The 19,176-nt window shown below is 33.6% G+C and overlaps 3 protein-coding genes across 3 annotated transcripts; 1 reads left to right on the top strand and 2 right to left on the bottom strand.

Moving 5' to 3' along the window:
• Positions 1–554: 554 nt before the first annotated feature.
• On the bottom strand, positions 555–8,706 carry LOC112012159 (J domain-containing protein required for chloroplast accumulation response 1). Its single transcript, XM_065763103.1, is given in 14 exon segments — positions 555–965; positions 4,386–4,562; positions 4,808–4,885; positions 4,971–5,036; positions 5,430–5,497; positions 5,972–6,040; positions 6,043–6,082; positions 6,173–6,591; positions 6,668–7,199; positions 7,202–7,323; positions 7,326–7,492; positions 7,940–8,108; positions 8,111–8,267; positions 8,269–8,706. Coding segments are annotated over 14 exon segments (2,241 nt in total). The 5' UTR covers positions 8,407–8,706; the 3' UTR covers positions 555–926.
• Positions 8,707–11,116: 2,410 nt separating this feature from the next.
• Positions 11,117–14,292, bottom strand: LOC112012156 (arabinosyltransferase RRA3). Its single transcript, XM_065763053.1, has 2 exons — positions 13,898–14,292; positions 11,117–12,734 (listed from the first exon to the last, which is right to left on the bottom strand). The coding sequence occupies exons 1-2, from the start codon at positions 14,087–14,089 to the stop codon at positions 11,619–11,621; spliced, it is 1,308 nt and encodes a 435-aa protein (XP_065619125.1). The 5' UTR covers positions 14,090–14,292; the 3' UTR covers positions 11,117–11,618.
• Positions 14,293–17,081: 2,789 nt separating this feature from the next.
• On the top strand, positions 17,082–17,708 carry LOC136069439 (uncharacterized). The gene has a single exon (XM_065777979.1). It carries the CDS (start codon positions 17,082–17,084, stop codon positions 17,706–17,708), a length of 627 nt encoding a protein of 208 aa, XP_065634051.1.
• Positions 17,709–19,176: the final 1,468 nt, after the last annotated feature.

Genomic DNA, 19,176 nt, shown 5'->3' with positions numbered 1-19,176 from the left:
ATAGTATCTTGTATTTGTTGGATCCACAGGTTTGTAGTCCCTTTCACTTACCTCCCATGGTTTTCTGTTATTATACTCACATTTTCTCTTAGTTTGGAATAAAACATCTCCCCTAAAATACAAATTATTTACACCGGTATTCAATTGATGATTGAAAAAAAAGGCTTAAAAAGAAAAAGATTTTTGTAAATACTGAATTCAAAATAGTAACAGTGTTAAGTGAACGGTAAAATAGAAAATTCAAAAAATTTTAACACTTTTTTTAGTAATCTTAGTGTAAATAGTTTGCATTTAAGGGAAGGTGAGTATAATAATTGAAAACCTTAAGGAGATCGGTGTAATTTACCCTCCCCATTCCTATCAAACATATGACACTGGGTACATGTAGTGGATACATATAATAATTGTCCAATTATAACAAGGATAATTGGATAAACCCTCTAAAAAAAATTCTCATAGTTGGCAAATTACATCATTTTGGGTACCACCCCATTCAGGCAAGCCTGTCAACTAGTAGTCATCAAAACTAATAGCCAGACAAAAGAATCAAAATCAAAAAGCAAACTATACAACCTCCAATCTACTTGCTGAAAGAAAGAAAGGTCCAATCCAGCAGTCACTAAAGTCCTCAATACAACTTGGTCAAAAGAAAAAATGTCTTCAGCACAAATAAAATTCTCTCATGTAACATCATACCATCTATTATAAACTTTGTTTCCATAAAATAGAAATTTCAATGTGCTTCAAACACAAGTATAAGAAAAGTATGGCATTTGAAATGTCTTATGGCATCAATTTTATACAACCTATCCATGGTCAAAACAGTATTTATATTACGGTTTGGATTTAATCATGGAAACATCCTGATTCTGAGCACCTGATCTTTGTCCATATTGATAGACTTATTGCCATAGAGGACTGAAAACTCATAATGAACCAAGTGAGTTGAAATGAGCCCATGCCTCCTGAATTGAAAAAAAAGATACACTCAGTAATTTGTCTTAACTAGCTGAATTCAGTTTATTATTAGTTTTCTCCAATATTTTAATAATTTTTATAAAGAATATTGTAGCTTAACTGGTTGGCATTCAATATCTAATAGAGACATTTATAATTCAGATCCCTCAACTATTGATGTGTAAAAAAAAAATTTCAATAAATTTCCTTGTAAAAATTATAATCTTTAGTTATTTTATAGACAAAATAGAAAGACACTAAGAGTAGTTTAGTGATTTGATCACACTATATATATATGTGTGTGTGTGTGTGTGTGTGTTTACTAATTGAAAATTACATGATATAATGGTTAATATAGATAAACATGATTCATGCCTACTAAAAAAAATGCATATATAGTTTTTTTTTTTTTTGTAACATTCTTGATTGTGTGTTACTAATTTTCCCCTTTTTTGTTGGGCATTGCATCAATTGTTGCATAATATAGTGTTTCAATTGTTTCTCACATAAAAAAAAAAAAAATTTGTTTCTCATATGATTCTAAGAAAAAATGATACTCCATTCGTCCCAATTTGTTTGTCATCTATTCTATTTTGGAAGGTTTCAAAATATTGTCCAGTTTCTAAAAATAAAAGTCATTAATGTAGTAAAGTTCCTATTATACCCTTACTTTATTTTTAAAATTATTTGAAAAGAAAACTAACAAATATTTAAAAAATCAATCTAATTGGGACATCTTTTTAGTTGCCTCCTTAAGAATAACTCTTAAAAAAAAACTAATAAATTTATTTTAGGATCGTTTTGAAAACACAAGACAATAAATAATATTCCTTAAAAAGTTTGACTTTTTGAATAGGACAATCAAATTGGGAGGGAGGGAGTGTTAGAATTACATTATGCTATAACAAAATAAATATATTTATTCTATTACACACACACACACACTTTTATATATATATATATATATATAAGAAGTTAGGAAGTTTAACGGATTAGCAACTAAACATGAGTAAGAATGTCATATTCTAAATTTATTATTATTATTCCAACTAATAATTATCTCTTTTATAAAGTTTATAAAAAGAAATCATACAAATTCATTTAATATATATAATTAATATGCAACTATAGTTAATTAATATATGCATTTAGATATTTTATGGAAGATGGTTTTGGATAATGTTGTACATATATTACAAAGAAAAAGGAAACTAAATTAGAGTAAATAAATATATACATTTTGAGATATTAAAAATTAATTTATTAGTTTCACTGGATATTTATAGCCTTCTCAAGGTAAGATTAATTTAAAAAAAAAAAAATCATGAAACCAAAGATGAATGCAAAAAAGTAATGGGACCATGAAAATTAACTGATTTGTGTTATATTCACATATTTCATACCATAAAATGAAAATATGCTCAACTCTCTAACCGTCTTATACTCATCGATAGTATAACATTAAAACATAATGTGGACAAGTGTATATGCATGTATCTTATAGATGATTTAAAATTAAATTATGGTAGAATATGGCTTTACATTGTGCACCAAATATTTTCTCTTCTTATATACCCGAAGTAAAAACCATCCAACCAAATTACCCAAACTCAAATCATATTTAAGTCCCTAATTTTAAAAAGAAAAAAAAAAAAATTATAACCGTAGGGGTTTCAGCATCTTGATGGTAGTGGGCGGCTGGTATAACAGAGGTAGTGACCTCTTAGATTCATCTTTCTCTCCCTTTCAAATATTTTGTTAGTCTCAGGTCTTTTATTTTGGTAATATATAGTGAAACAATCCGTTTTATTTAACAATCTATAACATTTTTTTTTTAATCTTTTTATCCATTTTTAGGGTCTTATCTAGTTAGTTATTACTATTAGTCCTTAATATATTGTTTTTTGTTTTTTTTTTTTTTTTTTAAAAATACTAAAATAGTGGGTATGCTAAAAAGACATAAAGAATAGAAAAATGTGTGGTGTAAGTTTAATCAATTAATTGATTCTCAAAAAAAAGTTTAATCAATTAAGGAGATAACAATAAAATAAGTTGATGTGAACTTTTGGATAACAGTGAAAAAAACTTAATGAAAGAGGTAAAAAAAAGCTTTTATATATATATATATATATATTGATTCAATCGATATGAAGTACGGGTGCGTTTCGGGACTCGGTGCGGGTGCAGGTGCGGGTGCGGCAGGACTCGACGATTAAAAAATTATTAAAAATATTTATATTTATATTTTTAATATATTACTAAGCATACTTTTTCACATTATATATACATATATCAAATTTAAGAGCAATAGTAGTACAAAATAGTCAAACATTGTCACCAATCTACAATTAAAATTACAACCTGCAACTACAAAACCCTTTAAATCCCACAAGAACCGAAAAACAAGCACACAAACACAACAAACACAGCATAGAGAAGAGAGAGTGTTTGGACGAAATCGGTTTTTAACAAGCACACAAACACAGCAAACATAGCATAGAGAAGAGAGAAATCGTAGAAAACAGAGACTAAAAGGGAAGTAAAGAGAAGGAGAGAACAGCACACCTGAAGCTGAGCACACCGTAGAGAGAGAGAAAGGCCGAAGGCAGAGAGCACAGAGAAGAGAGATGAGGGACGGAGTGAGAGAGAGTCTTTGGATGAAGTGAGAGTCTGAGGGATTTAGGTTAAGTTCAAATGGTGCGTTTCCACCTTTTTTTTTTTTTTTTTTTGAATTTTGGCCTGACTCGGCCGTTTCGAGCCTGATTCGCCCGCGCCGGCGTGAGTCGGGGAGGCCATGTGGCAGGACGCGGCTTGACGCGGCATGGACTCATGGTCAGCGGCTCCCTGCCGCGTCGCCGTGTCCTGCCAAGTCCGACTCGGGTCGGCTCCTCCGGAGCCGCGTCGGTGCATTCTAGTCGATATGACACAGAAACAAAATTTCTCTTGCAATTTTAGATGTTTAGAAGGGACACATAACCAAAAAATTGGAACTAATGCTTAGTTGTTGTATCACTTGTATAAGCGACGAACATAAAAGAACTTTCAGTGGCTAAGTAATGTGTAGTGAAACACATTGCTCTTTGCGTAAGTGCAACACTGACTAAGTAATTGGCTTCAGTGAGTATGTTCATTATTGATGCATTTTGATAATTCCTATGAAGAACCTAATTCCAAGAAACTCATACATTGCAATTAGAATAAGACATGAAGGATGGATGGTCATGGATCAATGATCAAATGAAGGGTCAGATTGTTTTGTAAAATCTGAATGAGGTCTAGCACACTTCAATATATTTAAGGGTCCAGTGAGTAAGATGGGCAGAAGTAGATTTTCAATTGGCAGTTCTGTAAAAAATAATCAGATACCAACCTTGAATGGGGGAAAGGAAGTTTGTATGAGAAAAAAATACCACAAGACTGTAACTTACCTGCAAAATCTCAAAAACTTTTTCTGCAATGTATTTTTGATGCGAAGCAGCACCCTTCTGCTGTAGTTTATCTGGATGTAGACAGAGTAAAGCTTTTTGATATGCTCTTTTGACCGAAGTTCCTTCAATTATATCAGCAAGAGGTACAGGCTTCCACCCGCTCTCGGGCCAAAGAACCTGCACGTATGATCAACATCAGGTTTGAGAGGCTAAGGCTTTACATAGCATGGACATCAAGAGAATTAAACTTGCAGGTAAGAAATATTCTAAAAGAACAAAAATGACTTGAAGCATACGACAAAACAGTCTCCCTGGTCACAGTCAAGGTTAATGTGCAAAGGAGCTTTCTTTCAACACAACAGATAGGACAGAGAAGAAACAGAAAGCAAGAAGCCAGTTGGATGATAACCATTTATACTTACATATTGTAAATTTGATAGCAATGAGCGTATATTTCCTTTCTTTCCATTGGACCACTGTCGTATTTTAGCATCAATAACCTGCTTAACATGAAATTATACAATTATTGCCACCTTAAAAATTTGAAAGCAACAATATGGTTCTTCTGTGCTTGTTCTACATTACTTGAATTTCTTTGTGATTATTGTCACTTTGTGGCAGTTCATTCTCGCCTTGGGTTAATTCCTTTATCTGTCAACAAGCCCAAGTAAACTAGCTCCTCAGCAAATGTAATAAAAAAATTAGCTTGTGCCAATAGAAAATATATGCTATGCTTTTTCCTTGTTTCCCGAGATATGCATGCTTGAATATTAAATTTTTACTATATTAATTTGGCAAGATGCATATGTGGACTGGTATCGAGATGGGAATTCACATAATTTTAATCAAATTGTTTGTATCATTGAACTACTATGTAAGATTGATTGAAGAGATTCTCCTTTGTCTCTCTCTCTCTCTCTCTCTTCTATTTTTTGATAAGGAGACAGATTGAACAGATTCAATATATACTTAATGTGGAAACCATTATAAGTTTACCAAAGTTAAAAAGATATGAATAAACTTTTGAATGGAAAAATCACATACGAGAAAGTTCCCTTGGAAGGAATCGTCTGTGTCTTCAACTGTAGCCATTGAGCCATTAGAAATTGATGCTGACAAAAATATATGGATATGTTACATATATCTTTTGAATTAGGTGCTTAGTTCCCAAATTAAATCAATGTAAAAAAGTCCAATAATATGGATCTGCTCAAAAACAGAAACCACAAATGACACCAAGTATATACAAATTGGAGTGCACAATCCAGAAAGTTCATGTTGCACATTGCTCTGCCAGTTCTGCTTACATGTTTACTATACACCTATGTGGAAGCATGATATAGTAGACTTTCAGCAAAAATAGTGTATTTGAAAGGAATTGGATTAATGCATCAAACCAACTCATTCTACCATTTGGCCTTAAATTACTGATAAAAGACATTGCAGATAATACATGTGGCTCTGACATCTCACCATGTTATGAGAAAGCATTGCTTATACATGTACCGTATAATTTCTCAACTTGGACCTGTTTGATGTATTAGCTATGCCTCACTACTACATTGATAAAGATTATGAACACTAACCGGTACTTGCTGATGAGTTATCCTTTAGTTGCGACGAGGCATCACTAAATATATTATTGGTGGTTTTATGGAAGAATGTTCTCTCTCTGACTCTTTCAGATGTTCGTCTGCCTGAGAAGATGATAAGAAATATTAAAATTTTCAGTTTCAGTTTCAACAAAATTTTCTGTAATACCCTGGCCAAGTAAAAATTAAATTTACCATGATAGAAGCTTCTGGGACTGTGTTGCTCACTTGGACTCTGGGAATTTTCTCTTCTAATCCAGTTTTGGTACTGCTAACACTTTCTTCATTCCTTGCACCATAAGAGCCTTTCTTCTTCCATCTAGAGCTCTGACTTCGAGAGTCAATATTGTCATTGGGTTTTGGAGGAGCTTCTTGGTTGAACATTTTAACAAATTCTTTGACCTTTCCCTTAACTCTATTCTTCCCAAGATTTCCACCTGAGTAAACAGGCGAATCTTGCAAACTAGCTTTATCCACTTCTACATCATTCAGAGTAGTTCTTTTTCCATCTTGCTTCTTTACATTTTTACTTTCATCAACAAGTGCCAAGGGATTTTTTGCACTTTTAATTGTGCTTTCCTTACCTTTGCCTCTTTGAGTGATTCGTTCATTGCCTGCAATAAAAGAAAATGGGTGTGGTATGAGAGACAATATACTTGCACCAATGCAGTTGATCTAGAACACAATTACCTTGTTCATAATCATTATCAAAGAATAGAGAACATAGGGGTTTCAACTCAGGCTTGTGAACTTCCTTTGTAAGCATAGTAATTTCTTTCACATCATTATCACAAAAATCTATCTTGGACAGAGATTGATGTTTTATTTCTTCTCTTATATCACGCATCATGGTATCGCCACTAACATCTTCAACAACACTATGAAGGCTGCTCAGGGTTTCTAATTCAGTCGTAAGAAGAATTGGTTCTGCAACATTTTGGCACGGCTCTACTCCATCTTGAGCGCTTGTATCAAGAACTGAGTCATTTTCCTCTTTGTTGTGTTCTACCTTATAGGACTTTAAAGGTGATTCCCTCACCTTACTCTCGATTTCTATCCGTCCATTCAAGCTTAGGGATCTTTTCATTTTCACAGGTTCTTTTAATCTTGAACTACTCCCTCCTCTAAAAGGAATCATCAATGGCACTCCTTTGCAAGCCCATTTGTATATTGAGAAATGGAATTGACTGCTGTCGGTTGGAGCTTCAGAGATTTTTGAATCCTTTTAATATTGCCTTCCGTGTCTTTTTTATCAGATTTAATCAAATTTGACGACTCCTCATTGTTAAGAATGATCTCCTGGGATAAAAGGCTTTGGCTATAAGATGATTGAATACCATTTTTTATTCTTCTTGGCTTTGGGATGATTGGCTTGAAAATCTAGAAAGATTCGAACTCAAAAAAGAAGAAAAGCTAATACGATTGGATGCACCATCCTTGCATTTAGATGGACTAAGAGGAGTGGAACCATACACCGGCGAGTCCATCCCTTTGGTCAATTTGGCAGGAAGGCTATGGAATCAAAAATAGTTTGTAGTAAGTCACAGGAAAAGATGCACAAAAATCTGAATATTAATGAAAAATACCATGTATAACAATACTTTAAGAAAGAAACTCAACTCAGTATAGCCATAATCATAAGGACATATCACATATCAATTGAAAATCAGCATAGATTCTGGGTGGGAGGAAATTGAAGTCGTGCAAACTGTGGATCATACTACTTCAATAAAGAATATTTCGGGAGAACTAAAGATCCCATTCCATGATCTCTTACATATAATCAACATATCTATTTCATGAAACTAATAAGTCCTTTGTTTGGTCATTAGGAAGAACAACGGAAAGAACTACAATTGATAAAAAGAAGAAGCTATTTTTAACCATAATTCATGCCTTTTTGCTATCTTATCCCTAAGATTTTCTAAAAATAACTGATAGAATCCTCGTAGTAAAACCAAAACCTGAATTGGGAAGGGGGTGATAACTCCCAAGGGCTCAGCTTTGGGTGGCAGGGGTCGAGCAGGGCTCAAAACCCGCGAACCTGGGGCTGTAGAAAAAACATCATTGTCACGCTTCCTTGGAGTAGAAGTAAAAGATTCATCACCTCGAAAAATGTCATTGAAAAATCCTCACTCGGGTATCTCCTTCTGTTCAAATTTTCCTCCCCAAACACTGGCTTCTCACCATGACAAGGCCATGAAATACGGCATGAATGTGATTCATCTTCCCCACTACGTCCATAGGTATCCTTAGCTTCATTGAAATTATACCGCTTTTCTTGTATTGATGACGCGCCTTGGTGGCCCGCCAAACACATCATTAAAGTCTAAGTCCGAGTTTTTGTCGGGTGAAGAGTTGGAGTTTGTGAATGCTCTTTGAGGACAATACCCCAAAAGAACACTCTCTCTTTGTGAAAATCTCTCCATTTTTTGTTGATAGCAATTTATTTAGCAGAAAATTCAAGTATATAACTGGCGGGAATCTTAGTGCAGCTCTGTTGAGCTGTGACTATAGAGGGTAATCAAGGTGTATGAGTTCCTGAATATGTTGCAAGAGAGATTTTGATGTTGTGAGTCTAATAAAGTTTCCAAAGCTTTTGGTCATGAAAAGTATGAACAATATGAGGAGGAAAATGTTGACAAGGAAAATGCAAAGAAGACAGAGTTAGGTTTAAGTTAGTGGAATTTGAAGCCACACAAGGGGTAATGAAAAATCTATCTTTGTGAGTTTGGGATAAGAAGAAAATTCCACACTACAAAGACAAAGCAATATCGTATTAGCCAGGCAATGGCCTCTGGAATGGTGGACCTATATTTTCATCTCTTTTCTTTTCGGTTTATATTTTTTAAGGTTTTTTAAATATAATTCTCTTGGCGACCGTTATTACAAGGAATTTTTGATGCAACTTGGATGGACTTTCTCTTTGGGCCATAGATACAACTCAAGTTTTTTGTCTATATAAAACTCAGCAGTGACAGCTCTGTCATTTTGTGAAATCATGATAACAAAACCCTAGCATTCGTTTGTTTTTGTTCCCTTTCTGATTGTTGGACAGGATAAAATTGAAAAAAAAAAAAAGATGGCTAAAAGTACCATGGTTTCCATCCATGTTTTGAAAGCATTTTCCATATGCTATTGCCTTCAGTTTTCAGGACAGTTCCCCTCAGGCATATGGGTCATACCTGAAATTTGTGGGCTAGAAAATATAGATTGGAATGCAATAAATGAATTATTCATAAAGGAAGACAAGTTTATTGAGTGACACTGGTGGCACAATAATCTGAAAAGCAAGACTAAAGGAAGCAGATAGTATTGATTCAAACCTCCTCCCTCTTTGGGCCACATTTTTTGTAAGATTTAAAAAAAAAAAAAAATAATATATATATATATATATATATATATATTTTAAAGAAGATAATGAAGAGAAATTTTGGCTTATGTCTAGTCTTATTATAATAAAGGCATAGGGTAGATAGCTTCTGTCATTGTGTGGCTATGGTACATACAAAATCCAAAAATATTAGAGAGGAAAAAAAAAAAAAAAACCCAAGATCCAAAGGTATAGTCTAGTTTTACAGCCAGTGATTACTTAATACATATATTAAGCTCATCATCAAGCAAGAGACCTTCGGTGGTGTTATTAATCAATGTGATGTTATTAACGAATTTGATCAAATTACTGTTCTTTGTAGCTGTTATTGTCTATCCAAAATGACCAAATCACAAAAAACCACATATAGCAAAAATAACTAGTCTTATTACTGTCTTAGTGCGAACGATGGATCATTAATAAATTAATTAGGATCAAACATAAGTATTTTTCCATCAAAGACCAAGGAGTGAAAAAAGAAATGACAAAACAACTAAAAAAAATTGTACTATTATATGTCATGACAAGACCTACCATTGGATCTAACATAAACACCATCTGATTTGGCTTTATCAGATTCTAACATGAAAAACTAAAATAAGAAATAGGCATGTTTGGTAGAGTAGTTTGAGTAATGTTATTTATAGTTTTTTAAAATACGTGTGGGTGAAAAACTACCATAACAAAACCTACCATTGGATCTAACATAAACACCATCTAATTTGGCTCTATTAGATTCTAACATGAAAACTAAAATAAGAAATAAGAGTGTTTGGTAGAGTAGTTTGAATAATGTTATTTGTAGTTTTTTGAAATACGTGTGAGTGAAAAAGTGTGTAATATTGTTTAAAATGTGAGCTTGAGAAGGAAGACCAAACAGGCTAAAATCTGTGGAGTTACTGCTTAATGCAATGTTTGTTAGCGGATGCGATAAAGTTATTGTCATGTGTAATACTGTTGCTAATGGGGGTAAGAGCATCTGTATTAGGTGTGGTAAATGTGCCAAATGCCAAATATTTGGCACATTTACCACACCAAACAAAAAAAAGAAGCTTTATGAGATGAGGCAAATCTTAAAACTTATACCACATTGCTACAGTACCGTTGCAAATTTGCAACGGTACGGACAGATGTGGCAAAACTTTTAATCTTTTTATATTCTCTTTTCTCTCTCCTCTCTCTTCATTTTTTTCTTTTCTCTTCTCTCTCACACACCGGCTCCCTCTCTCACATCAGACCCAGCTCTTCCCNACACCTCTACAACATCAGCCAGCTCATTCCCTTACGTCAACTACACTGCGCCATCGTATACTTTCACACTTCGAGAATAATCGTTCGGAAACGAACTTCAACAACGGAAACTTTTTTTTTTTTTTTGGTAGCAAGTGGCTGATATTGGTGGTCGGTGGTTGATCTGTGGGTTTGGCCGGTGGTTGTGGGCTGTGGTAGTGGAGCTGCGGTGTGGGTTGCAGGTGCTGTTGTTGATAATAAAGAATTAGGAGATAATATATTATTTTAATGTGTAGGAAATATTATTTTAATGTATATGATTGAATTATAAAACATCTGATAAATGAGATGTTGTAAAATGATGTGGTAAAATAATAAAGTAGGTGTTTGATGTGGTAAAATGGCAAAAATTTTGCAACATCTGATAAAGATGCTCTAAGATGTCCACAAAAAATAAAAAAAACATAAACAATTAGGATCTGTTTGGTTGTGTTGTTTAAACAATAGTTTTCATTATTTAAACAACATAAAATATATTTCCACAACACTTTTTTCATTCACACGTATTTTCACAATACTTAAACAACGTTATTAAAACAACATTACCAAACAGCCCTTATTCTTCACAATCTTCATTTTACCTTCCAAGTTCCACATCAATGAAAGACGAGAAACCCTTACCCGGTAAACCAATTATTTGGGAACAGTACATCGTACAGCAATCAGATCTTCCCAAAAAAAAAAAAAACCCCCTAGCAGTGGTACAGTGTACAACAGACTTCTCAACTAGATTTGTTGGTATACGTGATATAAAACAGTGGCTATCTGGGGAGTGTTCAAGTAAATTAAAGCAAAAGTTCTTATAACAATTCAACAACAGAATTTCAATGAAAATTCAAGGGGAGCATTTCAAAGGATACTTGCTATCTCTCTTGGAAGGTGGAATGAAACTAATCTATCTGTATCCAGTGAGTTATACCAAGAATTAAACAGCTGCACAATCCACTCGCAAGATGAAGATATTCAGTAGTTCTATTTCTACCATTCAGAACCCTCTGGGAAAGGTTCTAGTGCATCTTGCTTGCCATTAACATAGAACTCTACTACTGCTTTCATCCTTAGAAGTTTATCTGGGTGGTAATTTAGATGAACAATAACTGGCTTCAGCTTTTTAAGTCTTTCATCTTTCCTAACTGTCTTAAAAAGAACCTTACTGTTCATAAATAGATAGATATCCAAAGTTCTCTTGGCAGCATGAAGCCCATCATACCCAGGATGTGAGGGGAAAAAGAGCTCCTCATTAAAGACTGCTTGGTCCCATGATTTTGACTCCCGAGAAAGCCGACCAGCCACACGATCCAACAACTCGATTGAAGCAAGTGTAGGCCTTATGTAAAAGAAACCAGAGTTATAAACCCATATCCTCATAGTATGAGCATATCGAGCCCAACCCATGGCAGGTTCATCGAAGACATCATTATATCCATAAGCTGTCATATTATTGTGACCATCAGACATAGACTCCACATCTGAATCCCTAGACAAATAATCAAACGGGTTCTGCAAGTACACTATATCAACATCCGAGAGAAGAACACTGTATCCCAGCTGTAAAAACTCTCTCAAAATGCGAAATTTCAGTCCAGACACGGCATGGTTACCTCCTGTCTTTGCAATTGAATCAATACCCTGATCTGGATCTCTCTTGTAGACTGGAACGCCATTAGATTTGCATAGATTTTCAATATGATCATCTAGTGCTACAACTAGATAATTAGGGATACCCACCTTCTTGATGCTAGTAAACCAGACCTCCAACATGCTTTGCACATTTGAGTTTGCGAGTGCAACTATAACTTCTTTCTGAATAGCAATTTCCTCCAAGATCTTTGCCAATCTTGGATTTACAGATTCATCAGGAACAACAGTTGGGTTAGTTCTCAAACCCTTGACAGTACCAAAAGGGCCAGCCTTGTACTTTTCACCCAAAACCATAAACTGCTTCTGTGCTTGATCTTTTCCTTGTTCGGCCAGCCGTAGCTTTTCCCTAAGATCCTTGAGCTGCTTGTTCAGCTCAGCATTCTTCTCCGACAATGATGTAATATCTGACTTCAGCATGCTAATCCGTTCCGATGATTCACATGATGAACCAACCTAACAAATAAAACAGTAGGGAAAAACGAAACCCATATAAGCGATTTTTTTTAGATACAATAGTTTTTTTTTTTTGTGTGTATGTGGGATCTGAACCTAGGTCCCTCATTTAACAACACTAGCCTTTATTAGCTATGCTAACTAGAACCCACCCCATATAACTATTTACATCCATCCATGTTAGGAAGCTGTTATATAACCTAAGAGCATGAGCATCATCAAACAATAATAACAAACATGCAAGAAAGTTAATTCAAGTCATCATTTTGAACAACCCTTGATATGATTCTAATTTTTTCTTTCTTACACTTTCGAATTACAATCCCACGAGAGCTATAAATGCAATGAACTTATATTCATCACAATAACTTCCAAGGATTATCCAAGCCCATTCACAAGCATGCCACAACATACAGACTCTTTAACTTACAACACACTCATAGCTTGCTCACACCAAGGCCATGTTTGCTCACAACAAATGCAATACCTTTAACAAAATTTTGGCTAATTAAGTCTTGGTTCTCAATAAAAACTCATTACTAATCAAATTATTATTATTATTATTATTATTTGCTAATTAAAATGAGAGCAATTCTTTCAACTATATAACAATAAACACTACTCCACACCCTCATGAAGTGAACACTGTAAGTTCTAACTTCAATTCCACCAAGGGTGTGAAATGATCCTCTCATTAACTTACTACACAAACTCATAGCTTGCTCATACCAAGGCCATGTTTGTTCACAACAAAGTCAATACCTTAAACCAGATTTGGGGTAATTCAAATGAGAGCAATTCTTTCAGCCATTTAACAATAAACACTACTCCACACCCATATGAACACTGTAAGTTCTAATTCCAATTCCACCAAGCCAAATGCACTTCAACTGTTCAGATTAAATATTACAAATCTATAAATATTACAAATCTATAAAGTTACATCCAATGTCACATCATATAAAATTTTAAATGAGGCGACACTCATTACACTCTCAGACCGACAAAATAAAATTTTTTTTTTTACTCATTATGTAAATCAAGCACACATTTTATCAAAACAAGTAAAAAGGTCAACTAAGTCAAAATCCAATTAAAATGAAAATTGGAAATTAAACTAAACAGTGATGCTAGAGCTGATTGAGGAGTAGCAAGATCCAAACCTTGAGATCCGATTTACTGAATCGGCGGTTTTGGATGGGCGAATCGGCGGTGAAGAGGCCGTGAGGGTACAGGAAAGCGAAGACGCAGCCGAGAGTAACTCCGACGACAATGGCAAAGACGATTCGAGATCGGACCTTGTCTTTGTCCTTGTCCTTGTCCTTCATCAACGGCCCGTCCCTACGACCCGCCATAGCTTCTTCTACTCAGTGAGAGACTTTCTTTGTTATTGCATTAAGATTTTGGTGACTTTGAAAGCTTTGGCGTTCAATTTGGGAGTAATTGAAGAGTTGAAAAAAAATAGAAACCCTATACTAAAGAAGTAGGAAGGGTTTGGTGTAGATTTTTTGTAAAAGATTTGTGGGCTAATAATTATGAAATGAAATGAAATTCAACGCACAATTAGAAGAGTCTTAGGGAGGGTTAGGGAGGGTTTGGTAGAGTAGTTTGAAAATTGTTGTTTGTAGTTTTCTGAAATACGTGTGGGTGAAAAAGTGTGTTGAAATGCGTAAAATACTGTTTAAAAACTAAAAAAATGTTATTTAAAAATACAAACTAAACGGGCGTACCAGTTTTTTTTTTTTTTTTTTTTTTTTTTTTTGTGTGTGTGTGTGTGTGTGTGTATGTGGGATCTGAACCTAGGTCCCTCATTTAACAACACAAGCCTTTATTAGCTATGCTAACTAGAAGCCACCCCATATAACTATTTACATCCATCCATGTTAGGAAGCTGTTATATAACCTAAGAGCATGAGCATCATCAAACAATAATAACAAACATGCAAGAAAGTTAATTCAAGTCATCATTTTGAACACCCCTTGATATGATTCTAATTTTTTCTTTCTTACACTTTTGAATTACAATCCCACGAGAGCTATAAGTGCAATGAACTTATATTCATCACAATAACTTCCAAGGATTATCCAAGCCCATTCACAAGCATGCCACAACATACAGACTCTTTAACTTACAACGCACTCATAGCTTGCTCACACCAAGGCCATGTTTGCTCACAACAAATGCAATACCTTTAACAAAATTTTGGCTAATTAAGTCTTGGTTCTCAATAAAAACTCATTACTAATCAAATTATTATTATTATTATTATTTGCTAATTAAAATGAGAGCAATTCTTTCAACTATATAACAATAAACACTACTCCACACCCTCATGAAGTGAACACTGTAAGTTCTAACTTCAATTCCACCAAGGGTGTGAAATGATCCTCTCATTAACTTACTACACAAACTCATAGCTTGCTCATACCAAGGCCATGTTTGTTCACAACAAAGTCAATACCTAAAACCAAATTTGGGGTAATTCAAATGAGAGCAATTCTTTCAGTCATTTAACAATAAACACTACTCCACACCCATATGAACACTGTAAGTTCTAATTCCAATTCCACCAAGCCAAATGCACTTCAGTCTCGAAAATGATCCTCTCCATTTGAAACGAACCCATTTCATATTTCAGATTAAATATTACAAATCTATAAAGTTACATCCAATGTCACATCATATAAAATTTTAAACGAGGCGACACTCATTACACTCTCAGACCGACAAAATAAATTTTTTTTTTTTTACTCATTATGTAAATCAAGCACACATTTTATCAAAACAAGTAACAAGGTCAACTAAGTCAAAATCCAATTAAAATGAAAAAAAAAATTGGAAATTAAACTAAACAGTGATGCTAGAGCTGATTGAGGAGTAGCAAGATCCAAACCTTGAGATCCGATTTACTGAATCGGCGGTTTTGGATGGGCGAATCGGCGGTGAAGAGGCCGTGAGGGTACAGGAAAGCGAAGACGCAGCCGAGAGTAACTCCGACGACAATGGCAAAGACGATTCGAGATCGGACCTTGTCTTTGTCCTTGTCCTTGTCCTTCATCAACGGCCCGTCCCTACGACCCGCCATAGCTTCTTCTACTCAGTGAGAGACTTTCTTTGTTATTGCATTAAGATTTTGGTGACTTTGAAAGCTTTGGCGTTCAATTTGGGAGTAATTGAAGAGTTGAAAAAAATAGAAACCCTATAGTAGAGAAGTAGGAAGGGTTTGTTGTAGATTTTTTGTAAAAGATTTGTGGGCTAATAATTATGAAATGAAATGAAATTCAACGCACAATTAGAAGAGTCTTAGTCGTGGCGTACCAGTTTTTTTTGTTTTATAAAGAAGATGACAGATCGGACACGTGGAGGAAGTGGAATTCACTGTTTTTTATTTGTTTATTTATTGAAGAGATAACATTTGAAGGCTCGTTAGAAATAAATTCTTCTTGGAATGGGTAAACTTGGACAATGAAAAAGTTATGTGGGGGAAGATGTACATCAATAAGTGTTTACAGGAGAAATGTATATTCATAAGTGTACTTATTATTACAATCTTATTTCATAAACTCTACAAGCATTCTAAGCCCTATATATATATATATGTGTGTGTGTGTGAAATTACTTTACTATTATTGTACACATCGAAGAGAGATCAAAAGAATCATGGATGACTACTTGAATATAAGAGTTTACCAATATATATTTCTTATTTCTTTTACTTTGTTTTATATATTTCTATCATTTCACAACATGTTATTAGCACGAGTCTCTACCCAATTTCAAAAAGAAGTCGTAATCCCATTGTTTTTCAAACATTAAAGATTATTTATGTAATTCTCTCAACTTATTGTAAGTTTTCTTTTTAAGGAATTAATAATTATCCTATTTGTTTTTCTTTACGCTTTATGCTTATAATTTTAGTGATTTTTAATTGATTAAAATTTTTCATGAGATTCACGTTATCCTATTATTATATATTATGAGATTCACGTTTATTTAGTTATGGTTAGTGATATATTGTTATATATTGTCTTCACATTTATTTATACCTATAGCTATATATTACATGTACTGATAATCTTTAAAAATGCAAGTATTGTTTCATTACAATTAAATTTGAACATGTATAAGTTGTACTGTTTCATTAAAATTGTGTATGATAATATATATATATATATATATATTTATATTTAGTTATTTAATTTCTTACGTAATTATATATTTATATAGATGTCGAACCTTACAAAACTTCTGTTTCATTAAAATTGTGTATGATAATATATATATATATATATATATATATTTATATTTAGTTATTTAATTTCTTACGTAATTATATATTTATATAGATGTCGAACCTTACAAAACTTGAATTTGCTGCCCTTGACATCTCGGGCAAGAATTACTTATCATGGACCCTCGATGCTGAGATTCACCTAAAGGCAAAGAACCTTGGAGATACAATTAAGGTTAGCAATCAAGCATCCCTGCAGGATCGTGCAAAATCAATGATTGTTATTCACTATCATCTCCATGAAGAATTAAAATCTGAGTATCTTACAGTAAAAGACCCTCTTGTCTTATGGAATGATTTAAAGGAAAGATATGAGAATAAAAAATTTGTAATCCTCCCAAAAGCTCATAATAATTGGTTGAACTTGAGGATGCAAGATTTTAAAAGTGTGAGTGAGTACAATTCTGCACTTTTTAAAATAATCTCACTATTAAAATTATGTGGGGAAAAAATCACTGAAGAAGACATGTTAGAGAAAACATTTACTACATTTCATGCCTCGAATATGCTCCTGCAGCAGCAATATCGAGAGCGTAAGTTCACAAAATATTCTGAACTAATATCATGTCTTCTAGTGGATGAACAAAATAATGAGCTTTTGCTAAAAAACCACCAATCTCGCCCAACCGGTTCTACTCCATTCCCTGAAGCGAATGGAACCTCATTTGATAAACATAGATGAAATTATGTTCGTGGTTGTGGTTGTAGGTGTGGAAGGAATAATCAATATGGAGAGGATCGTACTCATAATTCTTCAAAAAGGAATAACACACCTTACCATCAGAAGAATCAAAATGGCAAGGGTTTACAAAATAAACCATCAAACGATCATGAAAATAAGTGTTATAGGTGTGGAATGGAAGGTCATTGGTCACGTACCTGTCGTACTCCTAAACATTTGGTAGATTTGTACCAAGCCTCCATAAAAGAAAATGAAAAGGGATTTGAAACGAACTTTGCCAATCATAATGATCTTGAAGATCCTATGAATTATCTTGATTTTTTCAAATGGAGTGGATATGACTTATCTTGATATGTCGTTGATGGAAATTTTGATAATTTGATTAGTGATGGAAATCTCCATACCAATTAATTGTTTTCTTTTATTATATTATTGCATTGTAATAAGTATGTTTACTTGGCTATGTTTTATTTATGTTTAAAATAATAAAGTTTAATTTATGTTTTGCATATATGAAGTATCATGGGTCTTACGGGTAAAAAATTAATTCCAAGATGATTAGTGAAGATTTTTGTCTAGCAGATAATGCAACAACTCATACTATCCTTAAAGATAAAAAATATTTTAAAATTTTAAAATGATGCAAAGCCAATGTCAATACCATATCAAGTTCATCGAAATTAATTGAAGACTCTGGAAGAGCAATTATCATGTTGCCAAAGGGCACAAAATTTTGTATTAATGATGCTTTGTATTCTAAATTAAATAGAAATTTACTTAGCTTTAAGGATATATGTTATAATGGTTATCATATTGAAACCAATAATGAAGGTAGTGAAGAATTTCTTTATATTACTTCAATAGTATCGGGCCAGAAGCTCATATTAGAAAAACTGCCTATTTTCTTATCTGGGTTATATTATACTACAATGAGAACAGTCGAAACAAATGTTGCAATACACCAGAAGTGTTTGGATCCAAAGGTTTTTATGCTTTGGCATGATCGTTTTGGTCATCTAGGATCAACAATGATGCGTCGAATTATTGAAAATTCCCATGAATATCCCTTAAAGAACCAGAAGATTCTTTTACCTAGTGATTATCCATGTAGTGCATGTTCTCAAGGTAAATTAATTACCAAACCATCACATTCAAAGATTGTTGTTGAATGTCCATCTTTCTTAGAAAGAATTTAAGGTGATATATGTGGACCATTACACCCGCTGGTCCATTCAAGTATTTTATGGTTTTAATTGATGCATCAATCAGATGGTCACATATATGTTTACTTTCTACTATAAATGTTGCATTTGCTAGGCTTCTTGCCCAAATAATTAGGTTGCGAGCACAATTTCCTAATTATCCAATTAGGAAAATTCATTTAGATAATGCTGGTGAATTCACATCTCAATCTTTTGATGACTATTACATGTCAATTGGAATTGATGTTGAACATCCTGTTGCCTAT

The sequence above is a fragment of the Quercus suber genome, unplaced genomic scaffold (assembly GCF_002906115.3).
Source record: "Quercus suber isolate HL8 unplaced genomic scaffold, Cork oak 2.0 scaffold_2, whole genome shotgun sequence".
Lineage (NCBI taxonomy): Eukaryota > Viridiplantae > Streptophyta > Magnoliopsida > Fagales > Fagaceae > Quercus > Quercus suber.
This window is presented reverse-complemented; position numbering and strand designations above follow the sequence as displayed.

Excerpts from the sequence above, each read along its gene's own strand:
- LOC112012156 (XM_065763053.1), bottom strand. The coding sequence starts at position 14,089 with ATGGCGGGTCGTAGGGACGGGCCGTTGATGAAGGACAAGGACAAGGAC. Across the intron at positions 12,735-13,897 it reads TCAGTAAATCGGATCTCAAG|GTTGGTTCATCATGTGAATC; the intron begins GTTTGGATCTTG and ends TTTATTTGTTAG.
- LOC136069439 (XM_065777979.1), top strand. The coding sequence starts at position 17,082 with ATGTCGAACCTTACAAAACTTGAATTTGCTGCCCTTGACATCTCGGGC.